Source organism: Balaenoptera ricei, chromosome 2, assembly GCF_028023285.1.
Source record: "Balaenoptera ricei isolate mBalRic1 chromosome 2, mBalRic1.hap2, whole genome shotgun sequence".
NCBI lineage: Eukaryota > Metazoa > Chordata > Mammalia > Artiodactyla > Balaenopteridae > Balaenoptera > Balaenoptera ricei.
In genome coordinates this window covers 41,627,904-41,646,570 of record NC_082640.1, presented here as the reverse complement: position 1 = coordinate 41,646,570, position 18,667 = coordinate 41,627,904, and the positions used below count along the sequence as shown (strand labels likewise).

General features: G+C 41.3%; 1 protein-coding gene across 5 annotated transcripts in view; it reads left to right on the top strand.

Annotated features, from left to right (window-relative positions):
- AGBL1 (AGBL carboxypeptidase 1) overlaps positions 1-18,667 on the top strand; it is an 805,162-nt gene that overhangs the window by 50,366 nt on the left and 736,129 nt on the right. For all 5 annotated transcript variants that reach the window (XM_059912528.1, XM_059912527.1, XM_059912526.1 and 2 more), the window contains exon 2: positions 17,103-17,166. In XM_059912528.1, coding sequence (XP_059768511.1) covers positions 17,103-17,166 — 64 coding nt within the window. The remainder of the gene's footprint in view (positions 1-17,102; positions 17,167-18,667) is intronic.

Below are 18,667 nucleotides of genomic sequence, written 5' to 3'. Positions count from 1 at the left end.
CTTTGCTGTTTACCAAGTGCCAACCAATGTGCTGGGCATTGACAAAGGACTCCAAACTGTCTCTGCCCAGAGGACACAACCTCACCATTTTCATATGTTTTGGTTATTTTTCCCTCTTCTTTAAGAGCATCCTGCTAAATTAGGAACATCGTGATCCAGGTGGAAAATTGATCCAGGAAGATGCATTTCTAAAGATCTTCAGATCGATTCTTATTCACCATTCGTTAAGCATGGTCATGGCAATATTTATTTACCAACAGCCTATTGAACATTTATTGTGACCTGGGCAGAGAGCTAAGCGTTTTACATCCATTTTACAAAGCGTTTTACAAACATTATGGTGTTTCCAACCCAATTGTACCCATGAGTTGGGTACAGTGACTAGTCCAATAATGTGGGGAAGAAATTAAGTTGTACAGAGGTTATGGTAACCAAGGTCTATCTGAATTAAAAGTACATCCTTTAAAAGTACATCCCCCTCCCTTTCTCTACCCCAGCTTCACTGGCCTTCTTTATCTCCCTCACCTTTGCCATGTTTCTACCAGCCATGCGACTGTATACTACTCTCCTTTGCCCTGTTTTGTCCTGAGCATCCTTCCCTCCAATCTGCTTCTAGTTAATGCTTGCTTATTCTTCTGCTCTTGGCTTAAGTGTTACTTCTTAAGGGAATCCTTTTCTGATTCATGTCAAATAACCTTATTTTATGGTCATGTGGCGCAATAAACCTGGGCACTTATCCCCACTTGCAAGTTTACATTCCCTTGGGTGACTATTTAGATATCTGCATTTCTAACTAGCCTGAAAGTTTCATGAGGACAGGGGCTGTGTATATTTATGCTACCCATGGTGTTCCTGGCACCTAACACAGTGCCTGGTACATAGTAACTACTTAACAATATTTGCCAAATGAATAAAAAATGCACCACATTCTAACTTCACCTCATGCTGGACCATGAATACCCTTTTACCCAGGAGGAAGAGTATTGGTATTCTTAACAATTAATTATGTAAGACCCAATCTATGACTGGGGCATTTGTCAAATTCTGGGGCCCAAGAACTATGAGGAAAGATCCTAGTGGGGTTGCTTATTCTTAAGGTTCCATCTAAGACAGAAAACATTACAGTACATACCATTTTATTTTTTTATTTTGTAATGTTCTGTAATGTTTATTTTATTTTGTAATATTATAAAACCACATCACCCAGCTTCTGTAATTACGGCAAACCTTGTTTATATGCCCCACTATTTCCAGCCCAACCTCCATCATATTGAAACAAATCTTATTTCACTTCATTCATAGGTATTTCGGTCCATACTCTTTTAAAACACCTCTCTCTTTTGAACCCATCTCAACACTGACGGGAAGTTTTTCCTTCTACCTAAACTAAATTTCTAATGCTTCAGCTTCTGCCTATTTCCTCTTGTGTGAAGGCAGAGAGTTGTTGGTCACCGTTTGCGGTAGAATAACCATTTTTAGTCATTGAAGTTTGTGATGAGAACCCCCTTTTGTCATTCATTACCAACTCCAAATTTAATAATGTCTTTTCTTTAACCAATGGACCATTTCTAGAGAGTGTTCAAACCGCATGACTGAAGAACAAATTTATTTTTGGCAATATGGTTTTCTTGGGCTATGAGCTGTGTCCTGTGCTCCTGGCTCATGCATTTGGAAGAGATTCTGTCTTATTCTTTAGAGACCAAGAGTTAAAATTTCATGGGCTTGTTCTTCCCTCTGTGGGAACAGATTAGCAGAGTGTAAGCACTCTATTTCAGTGATATCAGGGGTGTTACACAAAATGGGATAGGGATGGAATTTTTTTTTTTCTGCCTATTCAGTAAAATTGGGCCTAGACTTGAGAAAACTGGGCAAAGGGGCACAGGATGCTTTTTTTTCCTCCACTTTAAGTCTGGGATGATATTGATGTTCCCTATTCATTAACACAGTGCTTGGCACACGATAGGCATCCTATAAATGCTTGCTCAGTTGCTGGATTGGTAGAAAATTTGAGCTGCATGCCTCGTAAACTTCTGTAACAATGTTCTACTGGAATATACTTGGAGGTAAATCCTGTCATCAAAGAGAATTAGATAGCAAGACTCTGGCAGATTACATATTAAGTTTCCTTTCCATTCCATCTCATCCCATTTTATACCATTCAGAATGTTTACCAAATGCCTCCTTTGTGCAAGATGCCATGCTAGGGTCTGGGGATACCAAGGGGAACAAGACAAAATACTTGCTCTAGAGGAGCTCACAGTCTAAAGGGAGCATGGAAGATTAAAAATGGCTGCAAATTCTTTTCTACTCCTCCATTTGAGAGGTAGAGATTAATTCCCTCCACTTGAATCTGGGCTATCATCGGTGACCTGATTAACCAATAGAATGCAGCAGAGGTGATGGTTGGACTTCTGAGGCTAAGTCAAAAGAGGCCTTGCAACTTCCACCAGTTCTCTTGGAATGCTTGGTCTGCCATGTAAGAAGTCCAAGTACCTTAAGACTGTCATGCTGGAAAGGCCACATGAAGGCGTTCTGGTCAACAGTCCATGGTGAGCTCAGTCCTTCAGCCTGCCAAGGAGATACCATCATTACCAAGGTATCAGACATGCAAGTGAAACCATCATAGATCCTCCAAACCAGTCGTTCCATTTGCCAGCTGAGCGCCACCCAGTGGCCTTAGTTGACACCATGGAAAGTAGAAGAATCTCCCAGCTAAGCCCTGCCCAAATTCCCTATCCACAAAATCAAGAGGTATAATAAAAAGGCTGTTGTTTTAAGCCATTAGGTGTTGGGGTGGTTTGTTACCCTGCCCTAGACAACCAAAACAGAGAGGCAAGAAGATAACCAGGATCTAGTAAGAATTCTAATAAAAGTATGTGCAAAGTGGATTGGGGGAAATCAAATGTTTAGAGCAAATAATTCTGTTCTTGGAGAAACTGGGCCACTGTATCGCATCACTTTAGAGGGCACTGATTGTGTGATAGTCCCTGAGAATGGCACCCCCTGGAGTTATGCAGTGCCCAATGTATGCAGACATGTGGAAGTTTTGGGTAATGGGTGCCAGGAAGGGAGGTTATTTGGGAAAACCATAAAGAAAGGGAACTTGAGCTTGGAATTGAAATATAAGTAGGTTTCATGGGCTAAGGAAGAGGGAGGAGAAATAATACTCCAGCAATGGAAGCAACGTGAGCAAAACTTTGAAGGCATAGGAACCCATGATGGACTTGGGGCATGGTGACTGGTCCTGTGTGGCCAGCATGCTTGGTACTGGGGTCGGGAGAGTGGATGGAGATGAACCTCCAAAGGTTGAGTGATGTGCAGGGTCTTATACCCTCACGGGGAGTCAGGAGGAGGAAGGCAACACGGAGACAAAGATTTCAAAGCAAGGGAGCAACAAATTCAAAACAGTATTTGAGAAAATTGCAGTTCAAAACCCCACAGACTGTGAAAGACACTCTTTGTTCTTCCAACGGCCTGCCTCTCCCTGAAAGCTTAGGCAGACCCATTTTTTTATAGGAAAGTCTTAAACAACAGGGGATTACTCAATGATTCATTTAAAAGGATCATTAAAAGAAAATCGAGGCATGTCACATCTTGCCTTCTTTAATTGCTCATTTATTATTACTGTGGGTGAGATAATGGCTTTGTGTTATTCTTCTAAATAGTGTAAAATATTTGTTGGTAAATATAGCAGTGCATATATTAATGCCAGTTGAGATTTTGTGGAGCATCTTTTTTCCTCCACTGATAGCCATGATTTTTACTTAAAGAAATAAAATGTTGTGCTGATCGATTCTGGCTCAGAGCTCAGTGAGAACATTATGAACTCGACATCTGTATGACGGTACTGTCTCTTAGTGCTGACAGAATGGCAGGATTCTCTAGGTGGGCTGGCCCTAGAGTTTGTGAAATCAATTTCTTTCCTGTTTATTAAGATTCTAATGCTTGGGAAGAGGGCAAGTGGAGGTGTAAAATTTTCTTTTCTCCCTCTTTATGACAAACTACCCAACTGAAAATAGCTTTTATAAGTGAGGATATTTACTATTTCATGTATCTGAAAGTCTACAGGGAGGTGATTTTATAGAGTTGGTTCGATGGCTTAACAAGGTCACCAATGACCCAGGGTCACGTCCTCATTCAACAATGTCCAAAACGAGGAAATAGAGTTTTCGGTTTTTTGCTTTGTTTTTGTTTTTAATGTTTTCCTTTTTAAAATCCTGGAGGAAAAGCATCCCTGGAATCTCTCAGCCAACTTCTACTTGAGTTTCCTTATCCAGATCTGGGCTCATCCTCACCTCTAAACCAGTCGTAGGAAAAGGAGAAAGACTTAGAGGAGGTTAACTGAGACCCATTCCCTGGGCAGGGGAGAGTAGAATGTGCATCTTCCATCAGCACACTGCTGCCCTGTGCTTGAAACAAATGGGGTTTTCTGGGAAGCAATTACAGAGGAACAGCTCGTGTGTGTGCAGCCAACTGTGTTGGCCACAGGTCAAACCAATCTAGGGGCAGTGATTTAGTACATTCTGTATGCCCAGATCTATATCCCTGCTGGCAGGTACAACAGAAGCCTAGAAGACTGTGCTTGCTCTCAGGGAGCATTAGTGGGCATTGTACTAAAAGCAGGCAATTCCTTAGCTGGATAAATTAATGTAATAGAATATACTGATTATCTATTACACCTTAGGAGATGGGAATGCAGAGATGAGTAAGACCTAGTTCTTGCCCACAGACATTCACAATTCCCTTCACCATCTGCTTCATGCTGGAAGCAATTTCATCCCCCAAGGTCGCCATGCTCCATCATGCTTCTCTCTGAGTACACAGGGCTGTAACACAGCTGGAACACTCCCCCCATCCCGCTTCTGCCTGGTTTCCCAGATTTATCACTCATGAACCTGGCTGGGTTAAATGCTCCTTCCCTCGATTCTTCTAGCATCGATGCTTACCTTTGTCACAGTTCTTAACCATCCTGGGTCCTAACTCTCTGCCAGCTGTTCATCTCAGCCAGGCCTGGAGCCCCATGAAGGCAGATTGTTTCCATCAGTTTGTTTCCCAGCCTGGTGACTGGAACATAGATGATTTCCAATGAACGTTTGCAGGATGAATGCATGAATAATTGAATGAAAGGAAATTAAACGTGGATCTTTCATCCCTCTTCAATCAGTTTCTACTTTATTGGTTTTTCTCTCTCCCTGTTTTTCTTTCCTTCTTTCTCATCCCTCCGTTTCCTCTCTTATTTTCCCTTTCCTTGCTCATTATTCACAATTAACTAATGAATCCTGCATTTAGCAAGTTACACAATATTGTGCAGCCTTGCTTTTGTCGCTTATCCCCCTCTCTCTTCTCAGAAAGAAGAGCAGTTATGGGGGGGGGGGGGGAGTCCTGCAGATGGATCCAGAAACATCAGTGCTGACCAGGGACACCATTCCAGGGACTTTGTTTTCTACTGTGAGCCATCCTTGGGTCCATTTTCAAAGAGCTGGAGTCCTGCTGTGATATTGTGATTTATAGTAAGAAATATCTATTTGGTCTTCCTCCTGTTTCTGGCACAGAGCTCCTCAAACCCTTGGAATGTCCTAAGTGATGAGAGCAATAAAGTTGTCTTTTGTTAAGTTAAGGAGTTGACTTTTGGACCACACCTAAGGGTGGGAGCTAGTTGCCAGGAGAACCAACCATGTGATTAGATGGTTGGGACTTTCAGTCTGTCCCCCTGGATCCCCAGCACACCCCAAGTCCCCCTCACCTCCAGGGTAGGTAGAAGACCCAGAAGTTGAATCTATAGACTATGTAAGGAAACCTCCATGAAAACTCAAAGGATGGGGTTTAGAGAGCTTCCAGGTTGGTGAACACGTGGAGGTGCTGGGAGAGTGGCGCTCCTGGAGAGGGCATGGAAACTCTGTGCCCATTCCCCATACCTTGCCCCGTGCATCTCTTACATCTGGCTGTTCCTGAGTTATATTATTTTTATAATAAACTGGCAATCCAGAAAGTGAAATGTTTCTCTGAGTTCAGTGAGTACCTTTAACAAACTAATCAAACCCAAGGAGGAGGTCGGTTGTGGGAATCTTTAATTTATAGCCAGTCGATCGAAGTACAGGTAAGAACCTGAGTTAGAGGGGATCATTGGAACCTCTAATATGTAATGAGTTCGTTGGTCAGAAGGACAGGTAACAATCCAGCTTGGCCACTGGAGTCTGAAGTGGGGGAGGGCAATCTTGCAGGACTGAACCCTTAACCAGTGGACTCTGATGTTATCTCTGGGTAGGTAGTGTCAGAATGGAATTGAATCGTAGGACACCCAGATGGTGTCCAGACAATTGTTTGTTGATGCTCTGGAAATTGGAATTGGTACCAGAACCTAAGGCTAGCAAACTCTCCAGGATGATAGATCCGTTGCTGCCCTGCTCCTTGGTTCCTGTTCTCAGATTTTGCGAGACGAAGGAGGGGCGGGGAGCACTGACATGGTGCACAACTAGGGATGACATTTGCCGGAGGGTGGCTCAGACTTGAGGACTCAAAGAATGTGCCTTCGGTTAGTGTCCAGTGCAGCTGTGATGGGAGGCACCAGAAAAGTATATGCTGAGCCTGCCCTCGTTAGGCCACAGCTCCCAGTGGAGAAGCTCTCAGAGCAAACCCAAGTCTTTTCCTGGATAAGTGTAGACATCAAGTGCCTAGGGATCCCCAGATGTCTCATCACACCTGGAAGATGAGTTAAAGTGTTAAATTTTGGTATTTTGTTCATCATGGATTTTTTTTTTTTTTGCCTTATTTGATGTGGAAAAATATAGCATTACACTATTATCTTAATTACTGCATTTTAAATTTAAAAATTTGTGCCCAAGCTAGTGTCTCACTTGCCTCACCCTAGCCCTGGCCTTTGCTGGGGTTTTAAAGTGTGACTTCTTAGAGGGTCTTAAGCCTGGAATTGAAGCAAGTATAAGCACCACTCTGCCTAGGGATGTGGTGTTGGACTTCATGGCTCCTTGGAGTCCTTTATGGTTCAGTTTGGTTCGATTCTGAAAAATACTTATTGCACACTTTTCTCTGGAACAGCCCCAGTTCCAGGTGCTGGGAATACAATATACACAATAATTGAGCCTTTCTTTAAGGACTAATATCTAGTGGGGGTGGGGTAGGAAGCAAGATTGTACCCTGCTGCCAATGCCATGTGGTATGGATGCTGTCAGAACGGCACAGAATGATGTGGAGACAAAGCAGACTCCAAACTCAGCCTTGTGGGTGGGAATGGAAACTTATGGGAGTAATAGTGCACTTGAAGGATGAGCTGGCATTGACTAGGCTTCAGGAAAAAGGACTAGCGTGATCAAAGGTACAGAGGCAAGAAATTACATGGTTTGAGCAGGAAATTATAAGTAATTCCATGTTGCTGAAGCATGTATTTGTGCAGGGGTGCTGTAATGAATAATGAAGCTGGAGAGATAACCAAGAAAAGATGATGGGGAGCTTTGGAAACCCCATCAAAACTATCAACTCTATCATGATAGAGTCATGACATTATCCTATATGTCATGGGGAGTTATTGAGGTCTTTGAAGCCGAAGAGGAACATGAGACTTACTTATGGGAAGATTTAAAAGAAAGCTTTGCCTTATATAACATATATAAAAAAATAGCATATTAGGGTTCCCTTTTCTCCACATCTTTGCCAACATTTGTTATCTCTTGGCTTATTGATAAAAGCCATGTAGCAGGTGTGAGGTCGTATCTCATTGTGGTTGTGACTTGCATTTCCCTGACGATTAGTGATGCTGAGCACCTTTTCATATAACTATTGGCCATTTGTTAGTCTTCTTTTCTTTTTTTTTAAACATCGTTATTGGAGTATAATTGCTTTACAATGGTGTGTTAGTTTCTGCTTTATAAGAAAGTGAATCAGTTATACATACACATATGTTCCCATATCTCTTCCCTCTTGCATCTCCCTCCCTCCCACCCTCCCTATCCCACCCCTCTTGGTGGTCACAAAGCACCGCGCTGATCTCCCTGTGCTATGCGGCTGCTTCCCACTAGCTATCTATTTTACATTTGGTAGTGTATATATGTCCATGCCACTCTCTCACTTCGTCCCAGCTTACCCTTCCCGCTCCCCATATCCTCAAGTCCATTCTCTAGTAGGTCTGTGTCTTTATTCCCATCTTGCCCCTAGGTTCTTCATGACCTTTTTTTTTCCCCTTAGATTCCATATATATGTGTTAGTATACAGTATTTTTCTCTTTCTGACTTACTTCACTCTGTATGACAGACTCTAGGTCCATCCACCTCACTACAAATAACTCAGTTTCGTTTCTTTTTATGGCTGAGTAATATTCCATTGTATATATGTGCCACATCTTCTTTATCCATTCATCTGTTGATGGACATTTAGGTTGTTTCCATGTCCTGGCTATTGTAAATGGTGCTGCAATGAACATTGTGGTACATGACTCTTTTTGAATTATGGTTTTCTCAGGGTATATGCCCAGTAGTGGGATTGCTGGGTGGTATGGTAGTTCTATTTTTAGTTTTTTAAGGAACCTCCATATTGTTCTCCATAGTGGCTGTATCAATTTACATTCCCAACAAAAGTGCAAAAGGGTTCCCTTTTCTCCACACCCTCTCCAGCATTTATTGTTTCTAGATTTTTTGATGATGGCCATTCTGACTGGTGTGAGATGATATCTCATTGTAGTTTTGATTTGCATTTTTCTAATGATTAATGATGTTGAGCATTCTTTCATCTGTCTGTTGGCAATCTGTTTATCTTCTTTGGAGAAATGTCTATTTAGGTCTTCTGCCCATTTTTGGATTGGGTTGTTTGTTTTTCTGTTATTGAGCTGCATGAGCTGCTTGTAAACCTTGGAGATTAATCCTTTGTCAGTTGCTTCATTTGCAAATATTTTCTCCCATTCTGAGGGTTGTCTTTTGGTCTTATTTATGGTTTCCTTTGCTGTGCAAAAGCTTTTAAGTTTCATTAGGTCCCATTTGTATATTTGTGTTTTTATTTCCATTTCTCTAGGAGCTGGGTCAAAAAGGATCTTGCTGTGATTTATGTCATAGAGTGTTCTGCCTATGTTTTCCTCTAAGAGTTTGATAGTGTCTGGCCTTACACTTAGGTCTTTAATCCATTTTGAGTTTATTTTTGTGTATGGTGTCAGGGAGTGTTCTAATTTCATTCTTTTACATGTAGCTGTCCAGTTTTCCCAGCACCACTTATTGAAGAGGCTGTCTTTTCTCCATTGTATATTCTTGCCACCTTTATCAGAAATAAGGTGACCATATGTGCGTGGGTTTATCTCTGGGCTTTCTATCCTGTTCCATTGATCTATATTTCTGTTTTTGTGCCAGTACCATACTGTCTTGCTTACTGTTGCTTTGTAGTATAGTCTGAAGTCAGGGAGCCTGATTCCTACAGCTCCGTTTTTCTTTCTCAGGATTGCTTTGGCTATTCGGGGTCTTTTGTATTTCCATACAAATTGTGAAATTCTTTGTTCTAGTTCTGTGAAAAATGTCATTGGTAGGTTGATAGGGATTGCATTGAATCTGTAGATTGCTTTGGGTAGTAGAGTCCTTTTCACAATGTTGATCTTTCCAATCCAAGAACATGGTATATCTCTCCATCTGTTTGTATCATCTTTAATTTCTTTCATCAGTGTCTTACAGTTTTCTACATACAGGTCCTTTGTCTCCTTAGGTAGGTTTATTCCTAGATATTTTATTCTTTTTGTTGCAATGGTAAACGGGAGTGTTTTCTTAATTTCACTTTCAGATTTTTCATCATTAGTATATAGGAATGCAAGAGATTTCTGTGTATTAATTTTGTATCCTGCTACTTTACCAAATTCATTGATTAGCTCTAGTAGTTTTCTGGTAGCATCTTTAGGATTCTCTATGTATAGTACCATGTCATCTGCAAACAGTGACAGCTTTACTTCTTTTCTGATTTGGATTCCTTTTATTTCTTTTTCTTCTCTGATTGCTGTGGCTAACACTTCCAAAACTATGTTGAATAATAGTGGTGAGAGTGGGCAACCTTGTCTTGTTCCTGATCTTAGAGGAAATGGTTTCAGTTTTTCACCATTGAGAGCGATGTTGGCTGTGGGTTTGTCACATATGGCCTTTATTATGATGAGGTAAGTTCCCTCTATGCCTACTTTCTGGAGGGTTTTTACCATAAATAGGTGTTGAATTTTGTCAAAAGATTTTTCTCCATCTTTTGAGATGATCATATCGTTTTTCTCCCTCAATTTGTTAATATGGTTTATCACATTGATTGATTTGCATATACTGAAGAATTCTTGCATTCCTGGGATAAACCCCACTTGATCATGGTGTATGATTATGATCCTTTTAATGTGCTGTTGGATTCTGTTTGCTAGTATTTTGTTGAGGATTTTTGCATCTATGTTCATCAGTGATATTAGCCTATAGTTTTCTTTCTTTGTGACAGCTTTGTCTGGCTTTGGTATCAGGGTGATGGTGGCCTCGTAGAATGAGTTTGAGAGAGTTCCTCCCTCTGCTATATTTTGGAAGCGTTTGAGAAGGATAGGAGTTAGCTCTTCTCTAATTGTTTGATAGAATTTGCCTGTGAAGCACTCTGGTCCTGGGCTTTTGTTTGTTGGAAGATTTTTAATCACAGTCTCAATTTCAGTGCTTGTGATTGGTCTGTTCACATTTTTTGTTTCTTCCTGGTTCAGTCTCAGAAGGTTGTGCTTTTCTAAGAATTTGTCCATTTCTTCCAGGTTGTTCATTTTACTGGCATATAGTTGCTTGTAGTAATCTCTCATGAGCCTTTGTATTTCTGCAGTGTCAGTTTTTACTTCTCCTTTTTCATTTCTTACTGTATTGATGTGAGTCTTCTCCCTTTTTTTCTTGGTGAGTCTGGCTAATGGTTTATCAATTTTTTTTATGTTCTCAAAGAACCAGCTTTTAGTTTTATTGATCTTTGCTATTGTTTCCTTCATTTCTTTTTCATTTATTTCTGATCTGAACTTTATGATTTCTTTCCTTCTGCTAAATTTGGGGTTGTTTTGTTCTTCTTTCTCTAATTGATTTAGGTGTAAGGTTAGGTTGTTTATTTGAGATGTTTCTTGTTTCTTAAGGTAGGATTGTACTGCTATAAACTTCCAGCTTAGAACTGCTTTTGCTGCATCCCATAGGTTTAGCGTCATCGGGTTTTCATTGTCATTTTTTTCTAGAGATTTTTTGATTTCTTCAGTGATCTCTTGGTTATTTAGCAGTGTATTGTTTAGGCTCCATGGGTTTGTATTTTTTAGGTTTTTTCCTGTAATTGATATCTAGTCTCATAGCATTGTGGTCAGAAAAAATGCTTGATATGATTTCAATTTTCTTAAATTTACTGAGGCTTGACTTGTGACCCAAGATATGATCTATCCTGGAGAATGTTCTGTGCACACTTGAGAAGAAAGTGTAGTCTGCTGTTTTTGGATTGAATGTGCTATAAATATCAATTAAGTCCATCTTGTTTATTGTATTATATAAAGCTTGTGTTTCCTTATTTATTTTCATTTTGGATGATCTGTCCATTGGTGAAAGTGGGGTGTTAAAATCCCCTAGTATGATTGTGTTACTCTTGATTTCCTCTTTTATGGCTGTTAGCATTTGCCTTATGTTTTGAGGTGCTCCTATATTGGGTTCGTAAATATTTACAATTGTTATATCTTCTTCTTGGATTGACCCCTTGATCATTATGTAGTGTCCTTCTTTGTCTCTTGTAATAGTCTTTATTTTAAAGTCTATTTAGTCTGATATGAGTATTGCTACTCCAGCTTTCTTTTGATTTCCATTTGCATGGAATATCTTTTTCCATCCCCTCACTTTTAGTCTGTATGTGTCCCTAGGTCTGATGTGGGTCTCTTGTAGACAGCATATATATGGGTCTTGTTTTTGTATCCATTCAGCCAGTCTATGTCTTTTGTTTGGAGCATTTAATCCATTTACGTTTAAGGTAGTTATTGATATGTATGTTCCTATTACCATGTTCTTAATTGTTTTCGGTTGTTATTGTAGGTCTTTTCCTTCTCTTGTGTTTCCTGCTTAGAGAAGCTTCTTTAGCATTTGTTGTAAAGCTGGTTTGGTGGTACTCAATTCTCTTAGCTTTTGCTTGTCTGTAAAGGTTTTAATTTTTACATTGAATCTGAATGAGATCCTGGCTGGTAGAGTAATCTAGGTTTTAGATTTTTCCCTTCATCACTTTAAATATGTCCTGCGACTCCCTTCTGGCTTGCAGAATTTCTGCTGAAAGATCAGCTGTTAACCTTATGTGGTTGCCCTTGTATGTTATTTGTTGTTTTTCCCTTGGTGCTTTTAATATTTTTTCATTGTATTTGATTTTTGATAGTTTGATTAATATGTGTCTTGGTGTGTTTCTCTTTGGATTTATCCTGTATGGGACTCTCTATGCTTCCTGGACTTGATTGACTCTTTCCTTTCCCATATTAGGGAAGTTTTCAACTATAATCTCTTCAAATATTTTCTCAGGTCCTTTCTTTTTCTCTTCTTCTTCTGGGACCCCTATAATTCGAATGTTGGTGAGTTTAATGTCCCAGATGTCTCTGAGACATTTTATCTTCCAGGTCACTTATCCATTCTTCTGCTTCAGTTATTCTGCTATTGATTCCTTGTAGAGAATATTTAATATCATTTATTGTGTTGTTCATCATTGTTTGTTTGCTCTTCAGTTCTTCTACGTCCTTGTTAAATGTTTCTGGTATTTTCTCCATTCTATTTCCAAGATTTTGGATCATCTTTACTGTCATTACTCTGAATTCTTTTTCAGGTAGACTGCCTATTTCCTCTTCATTTGTTAGGTCTGGTGGGGTTTTACCTTGCTCCTTCATCTGCTGTGTGTTTCTCTGTCTTCTCATTTTGCTTAACTTACTGTGTTTGAGGTCTCCTTTTCGCAGGTTGCAGGTTCATAGTTCCCATTGTTTTTTGATGTCTGTCCCCAGTGGCTAAGATTAGTTCAGTTGGTTGGGTAGGCTTCCTGGTGGAGGGGACTGGTGCCTGTGTCTGGTGGATGAGGCTGGATCTTCTCTTTCTGGTGGGCAGGACTGCATCTGGTGGTGTGTTTTGGGGTTCTGTGACCTTATTATGATTTTAGGCAGCCTCTCTGCTAATGGGTGGGTTGTGTTCCTGTCTTGCTAGTTGTTTGGCATAGGGTGTCCAGCACTGTAGCTTGCTGGTCATTGGGTGGAGCTGGGTCATAGCATTGAGATGGAGATCTCTGGGTGAGCCCTCACAGTTTGATATTACATGTAGCCAGGAGGTCTCTGGTGGACCAATGTCCTGAACTCGGCTCTCCCACCTCAGAGGCACAGGCCTGACACCCGGCTGGAGCACCAAGACCCTGTCAGCCACACAGCTCAGAAGAAAAGGGATTAAAAAAAAAGAAGGTAAGAAAGAAAAAAATAAAATATAATAAAATAAATTTATTGAAATTAAAAAATTTAAAAACTATTAAAAATTAAAAACTTAAAAAATAATGAAAAAATAAATAAAGAAAAGAGCAACTGAAGCAAAAATAAATCCACCAATGATAATAAGTGCTAAAAACTGTACTAAAAAAAAAAGTGGACAGACAAAACCCTAGGACAAATGGTAAAAGCAAAGCTATACAGACAAAATCACAGAAAGAAGCATGCACATACACACTCACAAAAACAGAAAAAGGAAAAAACAATATATATCTATATAAAAACAATAAGAGAACAAAGAAATCAATAAAGAAATCTACCAATGATAATAAACTCTAAATACTAAACTAAGACAAACATAAAACCAAAAACAAATTAGATGCAGAAAGCAAACCCCAAGTCTACAGTTGCTCCCAAATCCACCACCTCAATTTTGGGATGACACATTGTCTATTCAGGTATTCCACAGATGCAGGTACATGAAGTTGATTGTGGGGATTTTACCCTCTGCTCCTAAGGCTGCTGGGAGAGATTTCCCTTTCTCTTATTTGTTCGCACAGCTCCTGGGGTTCGGCTTTGGATTTGGCCCCGCCTCTGCTTGTAGGTCACCTGAGGGCATCTGTTCTTCACTCAGACAGGACGGGGTTAAAGTAGCAGCCAATTAGGGGGCTGTGGCTCATTCAGGCTGGGGGGAGGAAGGGGTACGGATGCGGGGCGAGCCTGCAGCGGCAGAGGCCGGCATGACATTGCAACAGCCTGAGGCGCGCCATGTATTCTCCCGGGGAAGTTGTCCCTGGATTATGGGATGCTGGCAGTGGTGGGCTGCACAGGCTCCCAGGAGGGGCGGTTTGGATAGTGACCTGTGCTCGCACACAGGCTTCTTGGTGGTGGCAGGAGCAGCCTTAGCATTTCAGGCCCGTCTCTGGGGTCCGCGCTGAAAGTCTCGGCTCGTGCCCGTCTCTGGAGTTTGTTTAGGCGGTGCTCTGAATCCCCTCTCCTTTCACACAGTGAAACAATGGTCTCTTGCCTCTTAGGCAGTTCCAGACTTTTTCCCGGACTCCCTCCCGGTTAGCTGTGGTGCGCTAACCCCTTCAGGCTGTGTTCATGCAGCCAACCCCAGTCCTCTCCCTGGGGTCTGACCTCCGAAGCCCGAGCCTCAGCTCCCAGCCCCCACCCGCCCTGATGGTTGAGCAGACAAGCTTCTCAGGCTGGTGAGTGCTGGTCGGCACTGATCCTCTGTGCGGGAATCTCTCTGCTTTGCCCTGTGCACCCCTATTGCTGCGCTCTCCTCCGTGGCTCTGAAGGTTCCCCCTTGCCACCCCCCACTCCACTAGTGAAGGGGCTTCCTAGTGTGTGGAAACTTTTCCTCCTTCACAGCTCCCTCCCCGAGGTGCAGGTCCCATCCCTATTCTTTTGTCTCTGTTTTTTCTTTTTTTCTTTTGCCCTACCCAGGTACGTGGGGAGTCTCTTGCCTTTTGTGAAGTCTGAGGTCTTCTGCCAGCATTCAGTAGGTGTTCTGTAGGAGTTGTTCCACATGTAGATGTATTTCTAATGTATTTATGGGGAAGAAGGTGATCTCCACGTCTGACTCCTCCACCATCTTGAAGGTCTCCTCCCTTCTAGGAGTTTTATGGTTTCAAGTCTTAGATTTTAATCTTTGATCTGGGACTTCCCTCGAGGTCCAGTGGTTAAGATTCCACACTTCGAATGCAGGGGCTGTGGGTTCAATCCCTGGTTGGGGAACTAGGATCCCACATGCAGTGGGGCCAAAAACTAAAAAAAAAAACCAAAAAAAAAACCTTTGATCTATTTCAAGTTAATTTTTGTGAGTGGTGTAAGATAGGACTCCTGGCTATATATACAAAGGAATTGAAAGCAGTGTCTGGAAGAGACATCTGCACACCCATGTTCACTGCAGCATTTTTCATAATAGCCAAGATATGGAAGCAACCTAAGTGCCCTCAACAGATCAACGGATAAAGAAGATGCATATACATACAATGGAATATTATTCAGCCATGAGAAAAAGCATATCCTGCCATTTGCAACAACACAGATGGATCTTGAAGGCATTAGGTGCAGTGAGATAAGTCAGATAAAGATGAATACTGTATGATATTACTGATATATGAAATCTAAAAAGGCTGAACTTGCAAAAACAGAGAGTAGAATGATGGTTACCAGGGGCTGGAGTGGGGGATTTGGAGAGGTGTTGTTTATGGGTACAAACTTGCAACTAGTAGATAAATAAGTTCTTGTGATCTAGAAAATTAGCATATTACAGTGCAACAAACACTGGCCTGATTTTTGGGAACCTGGCCTGGGCTGTAACTTTGGGTTTTTCTCTGTGGGTTACCACAGAGGACTTGAATAATCCTCCCTCCCTCTGAATCTCAGTGTCCTCTTCTGTATAACAAAGGGTAGAGTGTCAAGCGTTGCAAGCATCCCATAGAGCATCTATATCATGTGATTTGGTGCTACCCTAGGTGCCTCTTGAGAAAATAAAAATTCATCCTTGTCAGTCAGGGAACTCTTTCCATCAGAACATTTTAGTGGGTTTCTGTTTCTGCTGTTTGCCCTGCATTTAACAATAATCCAAGCCTCCTGAAATAAGTGAGAACTATGCTAACTTGGCCTACAAAGCCCCTTTCATTTGCTGTTTCTGCATAAATTATCAATGTTTATTCTCTTGCCCATCTTGCTGATGTTACTAAAAAAAATGGGTCCCCAAAGAAGGGTCCTGAAGTCTAAATATGGTGGCAGAACCCCTGAGACCTTAACTCAGTGAGTCCCCTCATAGTCATTATTTAAGGAACAACCCTTCAACCATTGCTTATTGCAGGAAGTCTTTCTCAATGGAAGGAAACACAGCCCTGCCATTCCCATGTGTACCCTGACCATGCCGCCTCCTTTCTTTTGCCTTCCTTCTTTTTTTTAATTTTTATTTTATATTGGAGTATAGTTGATTTACAATGTTGTGTTAGTTTCAGGTGTACAGCAAAGTGATTCAGTTATACATATACATTTATCTATTCTTTTTCAAATTCTTTTCCCATTTAGGTTATTACAGAATATTAAGTACAGTTCCCTGTGTTATACAGTTGGTCCTTGTTGATTATCTATTTTATATATAGTAGTGTGTACATGTCAATTTCAAACTCCCAATTTATCTTTCCCCCCACCTTTCCCCTTTGGTAACCGTAAGTTTGTTTTCTATGTCTGGGAGTCTATTTCTGTTTTGTAAATAAGTTCATTTGAATAATTTTTTTTTAGATTCCACATATAAGTTATATCATATATGTCTTTCTCTGTCAGACTTACTTCACTTAGCATGATAATCTCTAGGTCCATGCATGTTGCTGCAAATGGCATTATTTCATTCTTTTTTATGGCTGAGTAATATTCCATTGTATATATGTAACACATCTTCTTTATCCATTCATCTGGACATTTAGGTTGCTTCCATGTCCTGGCTATTGTAAATAGTGCTGTAATGAACATTCAGGTGCATGTATCTTTTCAAATTAGAGTTTTCATCTTTTCTGGATATGTGCCCAGGAGTGGGATCGCTGGATCATATGGTAACCTTAAGGAACCTCCATACTGTTCTCCATAGTGGCTGCACCCTCACCTTCCGTCTTAAAAGTGGCTGCCTGTGCTTTCATTGCAGAGCTCCTCTGACAGGGAGTCCACCCTGACCATCCTCCAGGTCCTCGGAGATCTGCTTTCTGTTGGTGAGTAAACCATGCCCTCATCCCTTGTATGGTGGACATGGAAGCATGCAGCTGTGGTGTCTCCCAGAGACCTATGTAGCCTGGGGGTTTGCTCCAGCTCAAGTTTTCTGTGAGAGACAGAATCACCATGGGATGGTTGTACTTTGGGCTCTTCAGTCTTGTCACTCACCCTAAGGTGATCCAAACTTAGGAGGGAATTAGACTCTTGGTGGTGATTCTGTGATACTTCATTCCTGGGGCCAAGGACCTCCAGCCCTCAGCAATTCGACCTGTTGCCTCCCCTGCTTCCCTCGTCGTGGCCCATTTAGAGAGCCAGGTATTGGCAGCTCCCTTCATATGTCCAGTGGAGACAGGAAGATGAGGCAGGAGCTGGACTTAGCAGAGTGTTCAGCCACTACATTTTCAGAGATAAGATGACAGAGGTGACTACACTGGCATCAACTGAGTTAACTGGGGCACTTCTCTGTTAGCTCATTTCCATGTGAGGGTCTTGGAAAACACAGCTTCTTGGACATTCCAACATTTACTCAGTTTTCACTTCTTTGTAGCCAGTCACGTTGCATTAGAAAGACGTATTATCACCAAACAGACAATACCAAAGTGAATGTCGCTCCAAAGCCACAAACCCTCAGGTTACAGATTCAGGAGGAAGGGTCCACTCATACTGAGGTTTTTCCATAGGCTGTGCTGCCCTCCAATGGCAGGGTGACTTCCCTTCTTCTGCGTGAGGTACACTCTTTAGGTGAAAACCACTTGTCCTCTGTGATAGTCCTGCCTTCAATTTGTCCAGTGGTGTCTGGAACTCTTAGAATGAAACCTTGGAGTTCTCCTTCTGAAATAGGTACTGATTATTGCCCCTTTAGTAGAAGATGAAAAATCAGAGGGTCTTCTTTGCTAATAATCTCCCACCCTGTTGGCCACCTTTGTCCAAGTGCATAGAGAATCACGTGGGTCCCCTTCCAAGTTGAAATGTAATCACTGCTTTTGAGCTTGTCCTGGGGCAAGATGTTTAAAGCTATTCTTAGGTAGAAAGACCAATATACGTCACCCTAGCCCCAGACCCTCTTCAAAATCCCTAGACATATGATTAGATGTTTGTTTCTCAAGGGATTATTCTGGTTGTTTCCATATTTCCCGCACATCTGTTACTGAAGGCCAGCATCAAATAATCATTAACACCATCCATGAAATTATTCCAGATAAGCTATCAAACCAGACCCTCTTGTAGATGATTCAAACCTATAGCTGAGGGGATACTGATCCCTCTTTAATTAAGTATATGATTATACATAAGCCTATATGCATATTTCTATACATGCAACACAAGTGCACACCTACACTGAGACTTAATAGATTCTCAGGAAAGTAGATTTTAGGCTCCGTTTATTACAGCTGCTGCAAGTTCTGAAATATTCCATTATTTCTCCATTTCACACCCCACCCCCTCCCCACAACCCTGGCCCCTTACCTAATAGCACAACTTTACACAAGTTGCTTCAAG